General features: G+C 44.0%; 1 protein-coding gene across 2 annotated transcripts in view; it reads right to left on the reverse strand.

Annotated features, from left to right (window-relative positions):
• znf385a (zinc finger protein 385A) overlaps positions 1-20,447 on the reverse strand; it is a 75,357-nt gene that overhangs the window by 54,763 nt on the left and 147 nt on the right. The window contains exon 1 of one of the 2 annotated variants that reach the window (XM_033629688.2): positions 11,638-12,304. The exons of the other annotated variant lie outside the window; for it this stretch is intronic. Within the exon in view, the coding sequence (XP_033485579.1) occupies positions 11,638-11,647 (10 nt within the window). The 5' untranslated portion in view covers positions 11,648-12,304. Of the gene's footprint in view, positions 1-11,637; positions 12,305-20,447 lie in introns of those variants that run through there. 2 annotated transcript variants of the gene reach the window in all.

The following is a 20,447-nucleotide window of genomic DNA, read 5'->3' on the forward strand; positions in this document are numbered from 1 at the left end:
TACCACTGCCTGCTGGACAGTTATTCCCTCTCACGCAGGTGCAGAACATCCGTGCTTATTGGCCATTGACTGTTGTCTTTGATGTGTGTTCATGTGCAAATTTTTGTCGGAGACAGAGGCTATTTGAGGCCACTGGTTCTTTGATGTCAGTTTGGTGTCTGGGCTTTAAACCTGACTAAGTACTTCTGTTGCCTAAACCTAATAACAAGGTAAACAAGGTTGGTTTACATTTATTTTGAGCCTGTACTCATATGACTCCTCATTTTCTGTGAAAACATAAGTTTATTTTTGAAAAGACAGTATGCATGACGGACCATCCTTGAACACCCAAAATTGTATAACACATTTTCACTCCAAACTTGTCAAATACTAAGTGGCCCACACATCAAACTATGACCCTCTAGGTACCCCTCTTGTGTCAAAGAGCCACAGGAAACACGCAGAGTCTTCATTTCACTCCCTGTTTTTTGTTGCTATGATTTTGAAAATGTGTACTGTGCTTAAATGTCATGCAGATATATGAGATTTGAGCACATCTGTATACAGCCATGGCATCAGAGTGAAAGACTCTTGATGTTCTCATTCTGGGTATGTGTGGCATGCGTAGCCAAATAACTAAAGGCACCGCGGCAGCAACTCTAAGCTCGTCCACTTAGTGGCAATGATGTAGTACATATATGCAGTTTACATGCTTGTACATGTCACTGTGCATGTGTACATCAGGCCACTGACACTGTGGTGGAAAGCCTCGGTAATGCAGACAGTGTACGTTTTTGTGCTAGCTGCTGCTTCGCTGCTGCTAAAAGGACACACAGATGTGACGCTACAGTGACGATGACAACAAACCATTATGTAGCCTTTCCTGTTTCTGCCCTGCGTGCTGCACACATCCCACGCCCACCCCCTTTACTCTCATCTCTCTCCTTCTCTCTCCGTCTTGCTATCAGAGTCTCAGACTGCGGCAGCACAGGGCAGTGAGACGGAAAATACAGTGATTGTTTCGGACGAAAATAGAGGGGGCTCAGCGAGAGGGAGACACAAAAAGAGAGCAGGAGAAGGCGAGAGGGAGTCAAAGGATGACATAGAGAATGGAGGGAAGGTGGAAAGAGAGACAGAGCATTAGAGCAAACCATTTCTAAGGTCACTGTGTGGCTACATAGGCTCGGGGGAGACTTGCAGAGAGTAACAGCTCCTCTGAGAACTCCCGATTTTGTGTATATTTGTGAGTCAATAGGTAAGAGAATGGAAAGGAGGGAAAGAGAGAGGGAGAGAGAGAGAGCTGGGCTGTACCATAAAGAGTCTCACCTTGTTCTGCACCATGCACACACAGCACCCCAGCTGTCATCCAGCTTCGCTCTCTTTCTCCATCGGGGCCGGTGGGGACATGCATCATTCATGAGCAGGGACTTATTTGGCTGCGTCATCTCCTCACATAACTGTCAATAACTTTTTCTGGCTCTGGCTTCACCTTTACTCAGACAGCAGGGTGCACTGGATGCACAGCAAATGTTTCAATGATAAATAGTTTTTTTTTGTTTGTTCTTTCAAGACACGGTGCAAGCTGCAGGACACTGCTTTAACACTGAGTCTTTGGTGACAGATTTCTAGCTCAAGTTTGAGCTAAACTCCAACAGAAGTTGTGGCACTAACAAAATGATTAATATAGAAAACTTTTCAAAGTATTAAATACAAGTAAAATCTGCACTTGTCAAAATGTCAGTTTATTTAAAAACGGAATCCACTATAGTTATAAAGGCATTAAGTGGATGCAGATGTGTCCTTTTCTCTTTGAAATTAAAACACAGCCTTTTGGAAAAGAACACTCTAATATTCATCATAACTATTGCATGAAAGAGAGAGCAACCACATGTAGAGAGGGTAATATGCAAGGGTAATTATCTAAGAACTGGCGTGTCCTGCCCCTAGCACCCTTTTTGCCCCGCCTGTCCTCTTCCCTGAGTGCCTGTGTCGCAGCCTGCTGTGAGGCTGCCTGCTGTGAAGGTCACCCTCCCTGCAGCTATGGATTACACAGGCGCGCACAGTCAGGCAGAATACGATATTGCCCTTGAGGGGAGGTCTGAGGCCCAGGCTGGCAGAGACAAGTCCACTGGAACTTCTGGACCCCACCGGGACCAGCCAGCATGATAACCTAGCTACTTGTAGTCAAGTGTTGAAAGGTAGGAAGGAGCAAAGCTGGCACGGCAACAGGATATATAAAGATGTAAAAGTCATCTATTTATCACGGTGCAGAAAAATAGACATCAGTGTGCTACAGCTTTGTGTCTGTGGCTTCTGTGTACTGTATGCTCACCACCAAATGTGTGAAAAGAAAGAAACCCTCAGGTATCAGAACAGCATTGATGGGCCAACAACAGCCCTAGATGAGTCACAACGCTCCCAACAGGCACAAGAGGGAACCTTATCCCATATTCTTCATCAGGTGATATCAAAGAGCCTTCAAAAGAGCATTCTTCACTCAGTTTTTCTAGCCTGAATTCAAAGCGAGGGGGTGGCACCTTTTATCCCGCAAAATGGTGCAATGAGGGTCAGCTTTCCTTTGAGTGGGACAGGAGCCATTTAACAACGGCTCTCTTTGGAGTCATGCCACTGTTTAGAGGTCGGAAGAGACAAAACAATATACGCGCGCACATACACACAGATACACTTGGCAGATCCCGTTGTCCTTTGCTGGCTCGGCTCTCCCCGCTGTGACCTTAATTTGTTCTGTCTTGAGTATGAGTGCCCACCGGGCAGCTGATGCACCTCAAGGGAACAAACTGACAGGATGTGTGAGCATTATGTACATGTGGGTTTGAGCATATGTGGGAGAAAGACAGAGATAGAATGAGATAAAGAGAGGATGGTAAAGACTGAGACAAAGACAAATTGTATGCATACGTGTGCGTGTGTTGTGAGTGTGTGGTTCTCAGGTGAGCATACGGCTATGTTCACAGGTTTAAGCAGAGGAGACAGGAATGGGAGAAGCTGAGGCTGAAAGCACTGGACGCAGGGCCACCAATAAAAGCCAAAGAACACAAGCTGTCTCCCTGCCGGCTAATCCTCTAATGAAGATTTGTGGCAGTGGCTGGCCAGTGATTATTGGCCCAGCACAGAGACAAAAACCATCTTCGGTGCTACTGTAAATACAATCTCTCACATTTACGCAAGCCATCATGGGCACAAATGAGAAAATTTAGGACGGAGGCAGAAACACTGCTGTTAGAGCGTCTATGAGCTGGCTACTGCTGTGCTCTGACATGCTGCCATACCCCCAATGCTACATTAATAAGCAATCCCATTACAAGCCCGAACATTAACCGACATTATTCAGATGTGAAGAATGCAATGTGAAGTCATTTATGTTTATGCTGTTATTCCTGTCTCATCGGGCCAATTGCACCGCTCCCAACTATGCTAATTTTATGGAAATGTGTGTTTCCATTCTTCTTCTCTGCCTCCGATTTGTTACATTTCATCAGTGCTCTTTTGAACCACATTACCAGCCACTGTCTGAGTTTCAGTGTTAGCTGAGAGCTCTGTGGAAGCAGGAGTTCATCCATCCGTGTATCCCAATATACAGACTGCTACTGCATTAGGGGACACTGGCAGTGGGGGATTGAAATTTAAGTCGATGCTACAATCTCCACACTTGGATCTTCATATACCCTCAAGCACAAAAATCGCTCCACTAAATGTGCATAAGAACTAAGCAGCAACTTTCCAGGGCTGAAAAATGGAGCTAACAAGAAAATGCCGCAAACCACAGTTCCTCAAATGGCCACTTGAGGCTGTTTCTGGAAGCCAGTCACTTCCTATAGAGCCCCATGCTAAAATGCAAATTTTACAGCAGATATAAACATGATTACAGCCTGGTCTCTTTAGCTAATTTCCACACTCATGACAACTGTATGGGGGGTGAATTTGTATCTAATTAGCTCATTTAAATGTTATTAAGGTTTACAGTTATGCATAATTAAGGGCACTTTGAGTGACAGACTGTCGTCTAGGCTTTCCCACGGGCTGTAAGGCCACATCCAGCTTAATACGTTTTCATTTTAACACAGCCTTTTAAAATGAAAACTATCCCCACGCACACAAAAGTGTTTTAGTACTGCCTCAGAAATAACCTCTGTACAAATTAACATGCCTAGAAACGCATATCACATGACTGTGTAAACAGGTGTAAACAGGAAGCAAATTATCTACTCTGCGGTTGGTTGCTTAGTTACAGAACATACTACAGAGATGGTAAAAAGTAAGAAATGAGACCTCTTTGCTTGGACTGACGACAAGATGGAGCTGTTAATGAGAGTAAGCCTAAGTAAGGTGGTCAAGGAGCATTATTCATCGCCAGACAAAGCCATAGCAATGGGAAAGGCATACCCACGCAACAAGGATGAAATCACAAACGGTATGTTGCCCTAGCTATAACGTTTTGACTTGACAAGCCGTGACTGATGAGAGCCAAATCAGGGAGGGATTCTAAGTGTCTGTGTCATGCGTGGCTGCCCGTTCAGATTAAAACACAGACCTGGATTTTTTAAACTAAAACAGGGTCAGCAGTGTTTTCAAAGGTCTCCATTTCCTGGATTCCAAAACTCCGGAGTAATGTCGAAAGTTAGGTCTAAATGTAGCAATAGTGTGTTTTAGAATGAAGGTATATTAGTGTGGATGTAGCCCAAGTCAGATCCACCCCTCCCTCCTCACCAGCTGGCTCCAAAAATCTACAAACCAATGCATGACGTCACGGTGGTTATGTTCAGTAGGTGACAACTGACCTTGAAGGAAATCAAGAGCCTAAAATACAACATATGACAAACACCCGGAAACAAGATACAAACGCAGTAGCACAACAAACATAGTAACATACTGTAAATGGCTGACCTCAGATACCACATTACCCCTGTGTCCCTTATAGCCTTCTAATCCACACCTCTGGCACCTCACCCTCCTGATCCTCCCTTTCTCCTCCCCCCGCTCCCCCAGGCAGGGGCAGGGAGCTGTGGTGCAGGTCCTGGCAGAGCCCCTTCTCACTCTTTCTCTTTCTCTCTCTCTCTGAGGGGCAGGGCCGCTTGTTCAGGGAAGAACTTTTGTGGAGACAGGTGTGCATACCAGACGCCTGCACTAAGCCCCGCGCCACGCGGATCCCATAACTACCTGCTAGCAAGGCTTCCCCGGCTCTTATCCAACGCTGAGCTAAACCTTTTCCAAAGAAGCCTTCTACTAGCTGTGTAGCTACTGTAGCTGTCAATGGGCAAGACGCCACAGAGGGCAGGTCTGAGCTCAACATACTGCCACCTTTTTATCACCAAGCTCTTCTGCATCCCATCAACCACTATACACACTCCAATAAAACACATTGGAACAGATTTAGTTCGCAGGGGGAAGGCGTTAGGGGTGGAGATTTAGGCTATTTTGAGCTGTTCATGTAACATTAAGGATTAAAAGCTAGCTCAAGGCTTCTTGGAAGCAAAAGCTAGTCGTACTCATTCAGTCTGTGTGCCTGGCTAACCTTATAGTAGTAAGGTGAGAGGTGTTGGGATAGATGAGGTCACCAACTTAGGAGATGTCCTTATGGCAATAAGTAAAGTTCATGCAGGGCTGTAGGGTGACATTCCCAACAGTGTGTCAGACATACTGCTCACATTTCTCCTTTGCATGAGTAAGATGATACAGAGAGACTTCAGCTCAATGCATTGCTGCATCTATTCCTCCCCGTAGGCCAGCTTTAACCAAAAGATCGTCACCCCACCCCATATCCAGTCTTTCTCTTCTCGCTGTTTGCTCATTTCCTCTCTGCTTTTATCCCGTCAATGCACCCTTAAGTCTCTCTCCTCCTACACTACGCGCTCAATCCCGCTCTCCCATTCTTTGGTTGCTTCATCAACTTCCTCCTCCTCCTCCCCTTCAGCTTCCTCCTCTCTAGCCATGCCCCGATGAATTGACCTTGCTGCATCTCAAGGAGAATTGATTTCTCTTTTGGTCTTTGTGTGAAACCCTATCTCAACGGCACTCAGAGGAATTTCCTCTTTCCCCCAGAGCTGGATGGAGCTAATTCTCTTTCATGAGGACACTTTTCACTCCATTTTATCTGTCTGCCTTTCTCTCCCCTCCTCTCTCTCTCTCTCTCTCTCTCTCTCTCTTTCGTTTCCCCCCTCCTCTTCTACCCCTCTTCTCTTCTGAGCACACAGAAATAGAGCAGGCATGATTAATGCAACATCTATCGACGCCAAACGTTAGCTTTGCTCAACCTTTTTATTCTTTGCTGCTATTTGGGAAATTGTTATTCATGCACCCTCTAACGCTGTTACTGAATTATCACATTAGTGTATCAATTAAACAATTTGACTTTGTAAATTTGGTGAGCAGGAAGGAGAAAGTAGAGTCACTGAGCATGCATCTCTTATATTTTCATAAATCTGACATATAGCATTGTGTAACATGGTGCTATGTCTAGCCATGCAGCAGCAGATGGTTGCATTTAAAAAAAATGCTACAGTGCATCTGCACTTGTATGACGTGCAATTCTAAACCTGATTATGTCAGTATACATTGCTGGTCATTGGTCTCTATTTGAGTTAGTATTTGATATTTTACTTTAAATGCTAATATAAAATGCTAGATGCTCTATGACACCAGACTGCCGCAACTGTCTAGCTCTCTAAAAGGTCCTCCTGTTGTGGTGAGAAGAGGAAAGGAAGGTTGAGCACACTTTGGTGCAAGGCAAGCATTTAGTAATAAAGCCAAAGCCAAGTAATAAAGCCACGTCTGCCGACTTTCATCAGGGCAATTGTTTGACATAAGGTAATCCAAAACCTGTGTGGGCAAAAGAGTGCACCTGTGAGTCCCATGGGAAATATAGGACATCCTAAAGAACAATGTCACAATAAAAAAGAAAAGGCGATTGACAATCAAGATGTCAATAAGATGCATCAGAATTAAAGTGTAAGTAGTGCAAAGACATCTGAAGTGGATGACAATAAATATTCAACATGATAAAGGCAACAGTGCCTCTCTGCAAACACTAGAGAGCTGCAGTGTGAAGAATCATCTGTGCCTCTTTCCACTTTGTGATCAGAGTGACTGTTGAAGCATACAGAACATTTTCCAGGCTTCAACTCCCAGGTGTCTTGTAGCCCCAGGATTCCCAGTAAGTAGTCAGCCAGGCTGCCTTGGTGAATGCACTAATGTGACACCATAATCACGCACAGGTGCATTTTTGTGCTTCACGGAGCAACAGCAGCAGACTGCCAATGGTGGCAGGTGCCAGCACTGGTGTGTGCCATGTAAACTGTACATTTTTATTCGAGTGTATGCGAGCGCTGCATCATGTTTACATTCAGTGTGTGTTCTGAGTAAGAAAAGACCTCATCACTCTAATTCACAAAATTAAACCATGCGTGGTCTTGCGCCGTTCTGGCCTTTACTTTTAGTGAATGGTCTCTGACAGAGGGCACTGCAGTGAGGCCAATGAAGCAGTGGGAGTCAGAGCAGAACAGACACCTCTACCTCCCTCTGCTCTGCAGTGTTACACACACTGATGGGCCACACACACACACACACACACACACACACACACACAAATGCACTCGCAGACACAATGGGTTGCCTTCCCACCAGTCCAATAACAGGCCTATTCATTAAAGTCTCTTACAGACGGTATTGACAACCTGCTGACACACAGTCACTCCAGCATAAACAAATGGAGCAATAGAGGAGAGCGAAGGAGGGAGGGGAAGAAGGGAAGAGACCTGTTATAGAGGCTTTTTGACTGAGGAGTCCTCTCCGCAAACCAAGAGAGAGCAAGACTTAGAGAAAGAGGAGAGAAGAGAAGGAGTGCTGCCACTACTGCCACTTTTATCGATCCACATACGTAGACCCACATCATTTCACACACACACACACACACACACACACACACACATAGTAGAGTCTCCCTTCAGATGAGTGTCACATTAATTTTGCATCCTAGGTCACTCCTGAGATATGTGGCCTGTTCTAATTACGATTATGGGAATAGGTCTTCCTCAACGAGCTCCGTGCCACATAGAGGAGCTATTGAAAGGTGAACTGGGTCAAGTGCAGTGAACTATCTCATCACACAGCACTATGTCACAGCCATCCATCCCACTTGGGAGAAAAAATATTCCCACTGAATAGAAACGGGATATTCTGCAAAACAACATGGTGAAATATGAAGCTAGTGGCCCTCTTGCTAGGAAAATGTAAAAAGTGCACATTGAGTTTTAAGTAAAAAGTCAATTTAGCTGCGTTTGCAGATTGATTAAGTGAGATTTCACAGGTGCTAATTGCTTATAAAAGTTTAAATCTCAGTATTGCCAAAGCATTAATAAGTAGCCATGCATAAATTTGTTCAGCATGTTTCACTGCAGAATTCTCAAGTTTCCGCTGTACAGAAGCGTTCCAGTTATATCTTGGATATGCAAAGAAGCCTAACGGAACAAACTGTGCCATGCATACCAAATATCTGGCTCATTAAGGAGTTATAATTACTGTGTCACTTTGACATAAACACAGAGAGCAAAGCAGTCATGGAGAAAAAGGGGGGAAAAACTGCTGATGTGCTCAAAGACGTATTCTCCGGCGTCCTTTCTGAGCTGACCTCTGGAACCAGGTGAGTATGCGCAGGCTGTTAGAGGAAGGGGATAGATGGCTGGATGAATGGAATGAGCAATAGCTATGCAGACAGGTCAACAGAGAGACAGACTTTATGAAGACAGATGAGGCTAGAGTGGGCACACAAACACAGAGACAAAGAGACAGATAGACTGCATGGCCCTGAGCTCAGGAGGTCAGCTCTGACTCAAACAGACAAGACAGATGAGACAACATCCAAACATGAACCGATCATGACTGAGCCCCCCCCAAAAAAAAACTTTGAGATGAAGCTAACAAAGTGGAATGTCCCAGGTGTGCTTGTCAGACCGTCATCACGCAGCATTTTGGGTGACAGTGAGAGGACGTGATAGACATGTCTTATCTGAAAGCGGATTCCATACCAGGAGCTCCCTCAAGGCATCAGTGAGCTGAAAGCGTAGGAGGATTTTTTAGACAACATGGCGGCTGATCACAATGACACCACAGTCAGTTGAGAGGCTCTACGTCAACAGGAGCGCGGCAATCATGTTCTCCATTAGCTTGCCATTGTTCTCTCGCTGCTTGGCTCCGTTCTCTGCTCAGATAGCGTGCACATGTTTTAATACGCAAACACACACACAGCATCAGCAGCAGCCCCATACCCCTAAGTTGGTGCAGAGCCCATGTCAGGCAGAGAGCTAAGCTGGCTGCCCACAGCTCTGTATAGAGCACACTGTACAGCACAACCACACATCCATTGTCATTATCAGCATCAGGACTGTCATCGCTATCACAGCGGCCAAAGACCTCTGCCAGGGGCCCGGATTGCCTACAAAGCTAGTTATCATGGACTTGTGAATACAACGTCAAGGACAGAGCTGCAGTGGGAAATGTTGTCTGCTCAAGGTCATACAAAACAAAGGGCAGGAATAGACTTATAGCCATACAAATACAGCTGGTAATGTGGTGATGTGGTTTACACGGTCATACACACACCGTGAACATATCACACACGCACACACACACACGCTTTATCATTAATTTGCTTTTAATGATATATATTGCCATTTGTCAGAGATATGTTATCACAACCTTGCAGATTTAGATCACCGAGCTGATTCAGGAAATTTGCTGATTGGAGGTCCAGATCAGCCAGCGTCAAAATTGTAAAGGTCATTACAATGACATTACCCTTTTCAGAGGAGGAAAGCCAGAAATGTCAAATCGCTCAGCAGCCACATCATCACGCAAATGGAGCAGAATGTTAGGCACTGGAAAATCTCAATGTTCAGACAGAAATAATGGGAGATACCTATCTGAGTGACAACTTAATGAGGAGAAGTCTAGGTCAGCTTTTTTGGCAGGTGTGAAGGCGGAAGATTTTATAGACCATTAGATGTGATGAAAAACACACAGATTTGGTATATCGGAGCTACAGTACATTATCTCTGTTTAAATACCGTTCAGTCTGCAGTAAAAAATCAGCCCTAGATATAGTGAACTGATAGTGACAGCATTCCTGCAAAGGCGGAATTCACTGTGCTGCACAACATAAGTCACATTCCATCTTTTATTACTCCTACCACAACTGCAGTGCTAAACAGTTACAATACACACACTGTAATAGCTACCTTAAGCTCAAGCCATTGCTCTTATAAGCAAGCATACCTACTGTTTGTTATCATGAGACAGCTGTGGTTGAGGGCACGTCCTGGCCAAATATCATTTACGGGAGCAGCTACCACCTGCACCCTGATCAAGACGGTGCTTGTCTAACTGTTAAATGAGGCTTAAGTCAGGTAATTGTTCCCTTTTGACCAGTGGCAGAAAGTGGAAATGTAGCCAACACAAAAATCAGACAGGCACAAAATGACCATGTTAAAGACACATTAAAAAAAAAAAAACTTGAGAGAGTGAGAAAGTTAATTGTTATAGATGTGAACTTTACTGACTCGCTTGGAGGCTTTAGCTCACAGGAATACATATCCTTCAATGTGCACGCTTCAAAACCCGCACACCTCAGTCTACATGACTCCCTATAATCATTAGAGATGTCTGCTTGAAAAACATGCCTGCCGGGAGAGCAGAGGAACAGAGCTGCGCCTGAATCAGCCCAGGCATGCGTTAAAACAAAGTGGCCTCTCCGGCAGAGAACATAGCAACACACACACACACACACACACACTTAAAACAAAATGCACACACAATAACCTCACACAGTCTCAGACATACACAAATGAGAAGACTCTAGAACACTTTCGCTGCGTTGCATTTTAAACACGCACATACACGTTCCTCCTTTCCTATCCACACAGCAGCACTCCCAGGGACGGTCATATCGCTGGACTTACAGTGGCAAGCTCCCATCCCCTGTATGAATGTACAAGCTGAGTATGTAGAGCACTGAGACCACACAGAATCCCCTCTGTCAGACATGGCCACTATGAGACCAGAATACTAAAGAAGAAAGTGCTGGCTGACTCAGAACAGAACAACCCTGTATAATAACTAAAAGCTACACTGTGCTGCAAACTGACAACTGAATCTTTTATGTTTTTCTTTTAAAAATGCCATTTGTGTGATGACCTGTTTGCCCATCAACTGTAGCAAATCCCTTAAATAAATACATGTATTCTCAATGTTATAAATATTTTGAAATCAGTCATCAGTCACCAATATGTTGATTTGAAACCATCTTTATCACTTCACCTCTTCAGGCAGGACATGAGAATGGTGGAGCTGGGTCACGTGACCAAACAGCCCATAATGATACAGACCAGATCCAAACACTATGACCTTCCTTGTCATCACTCACACCTGCCATATTAATGGCACACAATTATCGTAATTACAAACACTAACCGTGATTTAAAGGTTCATCCCCGGCGCTTAGTATTGACAGATGTCTGTGTGGAATGGAAACCGAGCAGAGTACACTATTAATAAGAGCTGCTGGTGGCCAGGTTTAAGTAGGGATTAGTGATCCAACAACATGATTGACCTCTCCAAAATCCCATGCACCGTGAAGCGACAACTCACCCAAAATCATGATGTGTGTTGCCTTTGGTGTCCCTGGGTTGACAAGTGCTCCCTCACTGCCCCCCGTCTCGCCTGCTTTCGCCAAGGGACAATGGCTCCAAAATCTCTTCTCAGAGTTCCTCTCCACTCTCCAGCAAGAGGCAACTCAGAGAGGCAGTGCTAGATGTGAGGAGAGACTGCTGCTGCTGCTGCTGCTGCTGCTGCTGCTGCTGCACATGCCGTCTCTTACGCCTGCCCTCTCCAGGTGAAAAGCTGAGTTTGTGTATGAGAGAGAGAGCGCACACGAGTGTGTGTGTGTTTGTGTGTGTGTGGAGGAGGGGGTCCAGCGTTTCTGCAGTTGTGGCTCAGGTAAGCCTGAGGACAGTATGGAGGGGGTTAGAAGCAGAGGAGAGAGAGAGAGGAGAGGGGAGTCAGAGAGGAGGGGGAGCCTAAAGTGTGACAGCCAATCACAGGGGGAGGCTACAAAGCCAAGATCTTCTTCTCCACAGCAGCCAGGAGGAATTGCAGGGGTCTCCAACAGACAGCTGACAAGCAATTTCTTCTTAAGTGTGTCATTTCACAGGGAGCTTCAGAGGGAAGGTCTTCAATGGACTGTAAAGTCGGCGCAGGCTTTGGTCTCTCTCAGTAAAACACACACTCCCTTTCCCACTCTGGCTTTCTCTCCCTCTCTCTGCTTCTTGTTTTTGGGGTTGGGTATAACCTAAAGGCACCTTACATGCCTCTGCTCTGATTGGTGGCAGCCTCGACCAATGGGAACAGCGGCAGACACTTGTCATCATGCAGAGTGGAAGTCATGAAGGAGAGACAGAGCTTGACTGAAAATGCCGTCTCCCCCCCAACCAATGTTTCTCTCTTTGATTTCCCATATTCTTCTCACCCCCATATGCAGAGCTTGACTGTCACATCTGTTCATTGTGTTTGCTGTTTAACCCCCCCTCTCTCTGTCCTTTGACTCCATGTGTATGTGGACTTGTTAAAGGGTTAACCTTTTTATCTGTGTGGCTCTGTCCTTCTCCCTTTTTCTCCCTCCATCTCTTAACCTGCCCAGGCAAGGTTACGCATTCTATCAACCTCTGTGTTTTCGTCAAAGGGATGGAATTTAGACTGGGAGAGATGAAATAGAAAGCGACAGAGCGGAGGAAGCAGAAGAAGGAGGGGCAGAGATTAAACTAAATACAAACTGACAGAGGGATGAAGAGACGTGGAGTGACAAGAAGGGACGACCGGGAGGATGCAATACAGAGACAAAGACAGAGACGGACACAGAAGAGGGGCTGCAGTGAATTAAACTGTGGAGCATAGCAATGCAGCCCCTCAGTGAAGAGGAGCTTCACAGCCAGCGTCTTATGGTCGACTTCCTCCACACCATGAAGCCACTCAAACAACGTCTGCTGTCATGTCCGAGCACCGCTCTCTCTCTCTCTCTCTCCCTAGTTGTGAGGAGGCAAGATAGCCAGAAAGAGACTTTTGAAAATCACACAGCCACAATGTTACTGAGAAGCTCAGTGCTTAAGAGAAGGCTTAACAAAGCTGTCAAAAAATTAATCCCCCTGGGCGGGCATGCTTGCAAACACACAGATACAAACACGTGAGCCCGGGGCTACAGAAAATGCTGCCTGATGTTCATATTGCCTCCTCTTGTCCTGCTCTCTCTTTCCCTTTCTCTTTTCTATCTCTACCCCCCCACCCTTCTCACGCTCTCAGGCTGAGGCTGTGAGTCACAGGGTGTTGGAGTGAATACTAAGGAGGCTGGCTGACACCTCCAATACCTCTCTGCACAGCAGCTCCACTGCACACATTTAAGCCATTGTATGTAAACATTGGTAGACTTAGGGGCCACAAACACCCACACAAATTCTTACAGATTGTAAGTTCGGGTAAAATCCACCGACTCAAAGCTGCTGGTGTTAGCAAGCATATGGTGGCTCTTAACAAAGGTGCATAGAAATCCTCCCACTTTCACTGCCACCACCAAGTTCTGATACCTGCAGCGGTAATAAAAATACGCAGTTGTACACAGAGAATAATGAGCCCACAGATGAGGAACAAACATTTTATAGTGCAAAAGGACAAGCACACAGATTAGAGAAGGAATTTCAGCCTGTGGCTCCTTGAATGAAACGCACACATACACACATAGTGTCTGCAGGAAATGGACTGAGCGCTAAGAATATTAGTTTTTGAAAATGGGACACCAGGAGCTGGAACAAAAGTTATCATCAATACAGATATGCGTGCAAGTCCTTCCACGAGCATTTGTGTGTGTGTTTGTGTGTCAGCAAAAGAGCTGAGATAGGGTTTCCTCATTAGTTGTGTTGGTATCAATAATTCAGAGCCGGTCCTTGTTGGCGTTCAATGGGCCGACTGCTAATGTGCTGTCGGGCCAACGGGGGCCCAGGGCCCAGCGCCACTTTAATGGATGTCATGATGAGAGGGTGAAATCGGAGCATGGAGATCCTGTATCATCTATAGGTAAGAAGAGGGAGGGAGGACAGGGCAGAGGAGAGGAGAGGGGTGAGGAGACAGGGGTGGGGCGAAGGCCACTGGGGGGAGGACAGATGGCATTGCTGGACAGGTATGGGAGCAGAGAGGTGATGGAGAGAGACTGGAGAAGGAGTGGCAGGAGAGAGGGGAGGAAATTGGGCTATTAGGTCCCTCCATTTGCCTTTGGCTACAGATCAATCATTCAGAGGATGATGTGCTGACCTATATCACCTCTGGATGGGCGGACATCATGGGACACATGTCAAGTGGCCACTGGGGGTTTATTTTAAATGAATAATGAACCAACATTATTTCATTTGGAATCCACTTGACTTGCTAGAGGTACTTCACACACAAATGCCTCTTCAAAAGTGACGGGAGAAATGGAGTACATGGTGACGCTTTATTTTACAGATCTGTAGTTTCCAAATATGCACCTAAAGGAACGGGGAAAACAGGATTTTCCTTTAAGGAACTGCCCTGTTCAAACTTTTTGTTAATTATTGTTGATTATATATTCAATGGTGTGATGAATAAAGACAATTTTCGAATGTTCAGCTGACCAGCCCTGCTCTGACCAAAGAATTCTTCTCAAGTAATAGGAATTAATTCAGTGTAAGTGTACCAATCGGCCAATTTTTTTTATTTTCCATATAAAAACACAAATTTACATTACTATTTTCAGGAAACGTTTTTAGGAAAAGGTAAAGTAAAAAAAAAAGTGCTTTATCATTTTGAGACAATTTTGTAGTATTAGGAATGTTTTTTAAACCTTTCTTTCAGGATGCTAAACCAGGGAAAAGGAACTGGCTAATATGTACTTTTTTTTCCTGTGTATCAACACCCCATTGCTAAATAAACAAGTAGACTAAACTGAGAGGAAACATTCTACTTTAGCATAACAATAAAAAACAGGTTCCTGCGAGGCAGAGGAAAAAGAGACACAGTCAAGTATGTGTTTTGCATATCTATGTGATGATAAAGATGCTGTGGCTCTCAGGTGAAAAACACAAAGACAAACTAGACAACATCGAGTGAACTGACCATTCAACCAGGAGAGCTTCATGCTGATCCAAGCCTCGGTGTTTTGCACCATATAAGGTGATGCTGAGACTGAGAAGGATCAGTGGATTTCGCCCAACATACATGACTTTTTCACTCTGCTGCTTGAGCATCACATTACACCTCAGCCACCTCTCCACCCACACACACACAGACCTGTTTTTGTAATTTGTGAGGACATTGTATTGACTCATACTCATCCTCTGGGGGCTTGACCTTATGCACCGTATGGCCTTTGCCCTACCTTTACCCTATGTTTAAAGGGACAGTCATCTCCAAAATCAAAAATGCATACTTTCCTCCTACCAGTAGTGCTATTTATCAATGTAGATTGTTTTGGTATGAAAAAACGTATATTTGCAAAGCTCAACAGCAATGCCTCTCTCCAGAAAACATGAGACAGTTAATCAAAATGACCCACAGATTTTGTTGTGAGCAGTTTCCCTTGGGAACTATTTTCTTTCTACCAAACTACACCTGTGCTGAAGACAGCGTGCATCTACTGCTAGCCCACCTAGCACCACTGAGCTAGCTAATGTTACAGCTCAGCCGATACACTTCTGCACAGTGATACATGTAGCTTGGTAGAAAGAAAATAGTTCCAACATGCAACTGCTCTCTACAAGGTTTGTTGATTATCTTAAGTAACCAGGTCATGATCTCTAGAAAAAGTCATTGCTGTTGACTGCCCTTCTAATGTGAGCCTAATTCTTACCATAACACTGAAACCAGCCCTTGAATAAATAGAAGACACATTAAAGGTGAGGTCCCAGTGTGTAATTAATAGAGGTGTCTGAACACATATGGTGTCAAAGCTAAGAGACAGGGGCCTCAATATTCTGGACACTACCACTAGCCTGGATGGTGATTAGTGGTTAGTCTGTGCTGCCCTCCACTGGTGTGAGCCTATAAACACATCCTGGGAATCTGTCTAAATATTCCAGTTTAAGAAACCCTGCTACTAGACAACAGTCTGGAAAATGGAAAATGATGCCATGTAAACTGAGAAGCTAACATGCTCAAGACATGTCAACACTACAGTCTATGGTTAGCACGCATAGGGGTAAATAAGGGGACCGAACAGACATGAGGCACAGCTGGTATGTGTCAGACTGAATCAGAAACACCTTACCCATGCAGAAACTATCTGTATAACAGACTTGAAAAAGCTGCTGATGCCAGTATCCTTACTGGAACTGTTTTTATGGACAGAATGGTGAATTAGGCAGCCGGAGTGCAGCAGGTCAAATGTGAATGACTGCTGAGTATGAAGGATTTATCAGGACTAAGCCTGCGAGAGGTTTATCAAACCTGAGGGAGAGAGACATCAAACTCCCCTGTTCATTTAATGCTATGATCCGTCTTCCTTATTCTTTCCTGCAGGGGAAAAACACAGTAAATCTACACTCAGTGAAATCTGCCAGGCAGACTCACTTCCTCATAACAGCTCAAACGTAGTGTCAAAATGCAACTTCTGTTGATCATAAATTCTACTCAGATTTCATGAGCCAAGGCCCGCAGGCAGTGTGTGACTTTCCAGAAACATTAGTTCACCCTTTTCTTCTTCTACAGTTTGCTCGCGTGGTGTCATAAAAAGGTTTCTGTTGATACAGAGTCTGCACCTAGGTCATATATCATGCTTTGGGTGTCTCCTGGCACTGTGGTGGTGAATTTAGAGACTGTCTATGAAGGTCAGAGGTGACGGGGTGAGGCCAGCGCTGGGCATCAGCATATGTGCACCTCATTTTTATAAGGTGGCAATGCAGTTAACACTAACAGATAATAAATTACAACTTATTATACTATAAAATCTTTAAAGGAATCATCTCTAAATTCACCAAATATTGATCCTGTCAAGGTATGCAGGGATACTTCAACTCCAAAATGACCATTTGTATAACACTTACTCACCCTGTGTAACACTGAATTCTTGAACAAAACGTTGTTTTTCTCACAGGCCTCCATGATGAATAAAGAATCCAAAACAGAGATAATTCTTGGTGAAATTAAGTAAAAGGTGACTGTGCTCTGCATACGAGTAGCGCGCCTGGGCAAGCTCGTCTGTGTTCTGCTAGTCCATGCCTGAGGCTGTTTGTGTGGAAATGCTGTAAGATTTAAGCGAGAATGCATGTGTTTGTGAAGTACTGATTATATGACTGGATTAATAAGCTGTTTGAGAATTTGTAAACATATGTTTTAATTTAGTTTTGCTGTTGTTAAAAGCAGTTGCCTTCTACTTCAATTTACCAAGACTTTTCTCTTGAGGTAAGCAAGAAAAACAAAGTATTCTTCAAGGATTCAATGTAACATGGGATGAGTTATTGATATATAACTGTTCATTTTGGGGGTGAAGTATTCCCTTAGGAGCACACATAGCACATTGCAAGCCAGCTCAGTATGAATGAGAAGACCTCTGCATTCCCCTTGAAGTGGCCTGAGCCTGCAAGTCTGACAGTTGAGCATATCAGTTTGCAACTGTGAGGGATAATCATCTCACTAAATTTAGACTATTGATCAGGTGTGGACATGTGCAGGAAATGTGGCCAGCTCTACAGCTTGTTTCCTGTGCACTCATTTCTTCCCCAGGAAAGACTTCAATAAATCAAGATACATATGTTTCAATTGTTGAAAATGAAATGGGATTTTTGTTGCCCTCTATCAGCGGTGTCAAACTCATTTTAGTTCAGGGTACACATACAGCCAACTACTGCATAATAACCTATAAATATCAACCCCTTCAGATTTTTCTTTCATTCTGAAAAATGTCACCCATTTGCAAAACAAGGAAGACAGAAAAATTATGTTTCAACAGTATGTCTTAGTTTTTCCACTTTCAGTCAGTCTACTACTCACTTTAATTACATTTTTACTTCATAATTTTCCACAAAAGTGAAAGCTACTGGAGAAGCAGGTCAAGTCGTCCCCTGCCTTACAAACCATTTACAATCTGAAGTTTTGTCATCGCCTCAGCAGCAGGGTTCCACTAACATTATTTTAAGATATAAGTCTGATACAGACTCTTTTGTGCTGAAGCTGCTGGTTGACAATATTCTGTACAGTGTTCAATATCTCAAAATGTGACCATAGAAAGTATCTATTGTTATTTCAGAGAGCTGTATTCTGGTCAGAGTGGAAAAGCCTCTGAGGCAGTATTTTACATGAAGTATCTGCTTACTGTTTAAATTGCTCCTGAAACCTTTCAGTCTGCACATGTGCATCAACATCAGGTATGCAAAGTCATCTAGTGGACCGGGTTGGACCGTTTGGTGGGCTGGTTCTGGCCCCTGGGCCGTATGTTTGACACCGTTGCCCTGTATACTAACTGATGGAAGCCATGCATTCAGAAAGTACAAATTTCCTCAGGAATATATAACTGGTTGTTATAAATAAAGACAATCCTTCCCATTTCTTTTTCTGATTTCTGTATGTTTCTCACAGGTCCAGTGTGTAGGACTTAGGGCACAAGAGATGAATCAAACACTGGCTCTACATGGGGCCATTTACATTTTCACGTTGGCCACTGTAGTTTTCGTATGCACTTTGCACACGGGAGTAGTTTCAGCTTTATAATATTACTGCTAGATGCCACTAAATCCTACACACTGGACCTTTAAGTATTGTCAGATACTAATTGTTTCACTTCTTTCTTATTCAATGATTCATTCATTACTAAATCAAAAGAATATTTATTGGGGCATCCAGTGGCGCCCCATGTACAAAGGCAGTGTCCTTGCCACAGTGGCTGCCGGCATTGCCCCTGCTCTCTCCCCTTTCACGCTTCTGACAATCCTGTCATTAAAAGCCTAAAAAGCCACAAAAAATAAACTTAAAAAGAAAGAGATGAATATTTATCAACAAGTATTTTGATAATCAATTCTTCTTTAAATTATATAAATATTTATATTTACATATATGCCAAACATTTGATGGTAATTATGGAATTAAGGAATCATTAGTTGGGCCCTATTTACCCTTCATATATATATGCGTTAGCAGCATGCTTTTTGATGAAAACACCCCATCAATAAAGCTTCACTGACAGAAAAGAAATAGGGAGACTGATGGTTTTGGAGGATTCCTGGATGTGTGTACACAGGTGGGTGTGCCTGTCCTGTGAATCTACGCCTGCCTACAGAGATGGAGAATGTTGATGTTGACTGTCACACTCTCGCACGTCCCTGACACTTTTCCACCGTCACCAGAGGACAGGGCATCCTTCTTTCCAACCACATTCAGATCACACATGTACGCCATAACCGCCTGCAGTTCGTACTTGTTGAAACTTCACTACAGTCATTTCTGTTATGCTGTCACCAGACTAAATTCTTTAGACTGACACATTCCTAGTCGTTATTATGTAGTGCTGTGTGTATCCAAGAAGACAGCAATTTGCAGTAATTATCTCCTCCATAGATCACAGTCTGTTGCTAAAGCTCAGACATTCCTCAGCTGAGAGTGACGTGGCAGATGAAAAAAAATCTCCATGGAAGTCAAGAGTCAACTACATGCAACACTTCTTCACACACTTATCAGACATTTCATGTCCTATTTTTATCTTGTTTTGTTCAGGCAACAAACTAAAAATGATGTGCACACTAACATGAACAAATTTCTGTGCAGTATGCAAGCCTGCACACATACACATACTGACACAAGATAAGATCAGATTCACCCCAAATATGCAGTGTTCAGTCTGGGTGTGAGGCCAGCAGTAGACAGGTGGAGCTATCAGGACAGTTGTCAGCTCCACAGAGACATGTATATATATATATGAGTCGAGGATGAAGACTCAGTATGAAGATCAATGGCTTACACACACATTTGTCCAATCATTCATGAAGCAACTGTAAATTTTTGCTCAGGATCAAAGCATAGGTGTAGATTTCAGGGGGGATGCAGGGAACATGTCCCTCTCAGTGTGTGTGCATTTGTCCCACTGAATTAAAACATGAAAGTAACAGAGGTCTTTTATTTCAATGAAATTAAATACATTCCCACCATAAGCTGATGAACAGAAGGCAAAAACTGATGCAAAACAGTTCTGCAGAATTCAGGAAATTCAGGGTTTGACACTCAGAATTTCTTGAGGGAGGACCCCAAACTTTCATATGTGTCCCCCACAGTGTTAAAACGAAATCCACGTTCATGTATCAAAGCATATCTTAAGCACCAAAAACTCACACATAATCAACCGGCTGTACATGGGAGCACAAAAAAGAGATGTGTTTCTTGCTCCCCACAGAGACACCACTGCATCATTTTAA

This window comes from Epinephelus lanceolatus, chromosome 8 (assembly GCF_041903045.1).
Source record: "Epinephelus lanceolatus isolate andai-2023 chromosome 8, ASM4190304v1, whole genome shotgun sequence".
Taxonomy (NCBI): Eukaryota; Metazoa; Chordata; class Actinopteri; order Perciformes; family Serranidae; genus Epinephelus; species Epinephelus lanceolatus.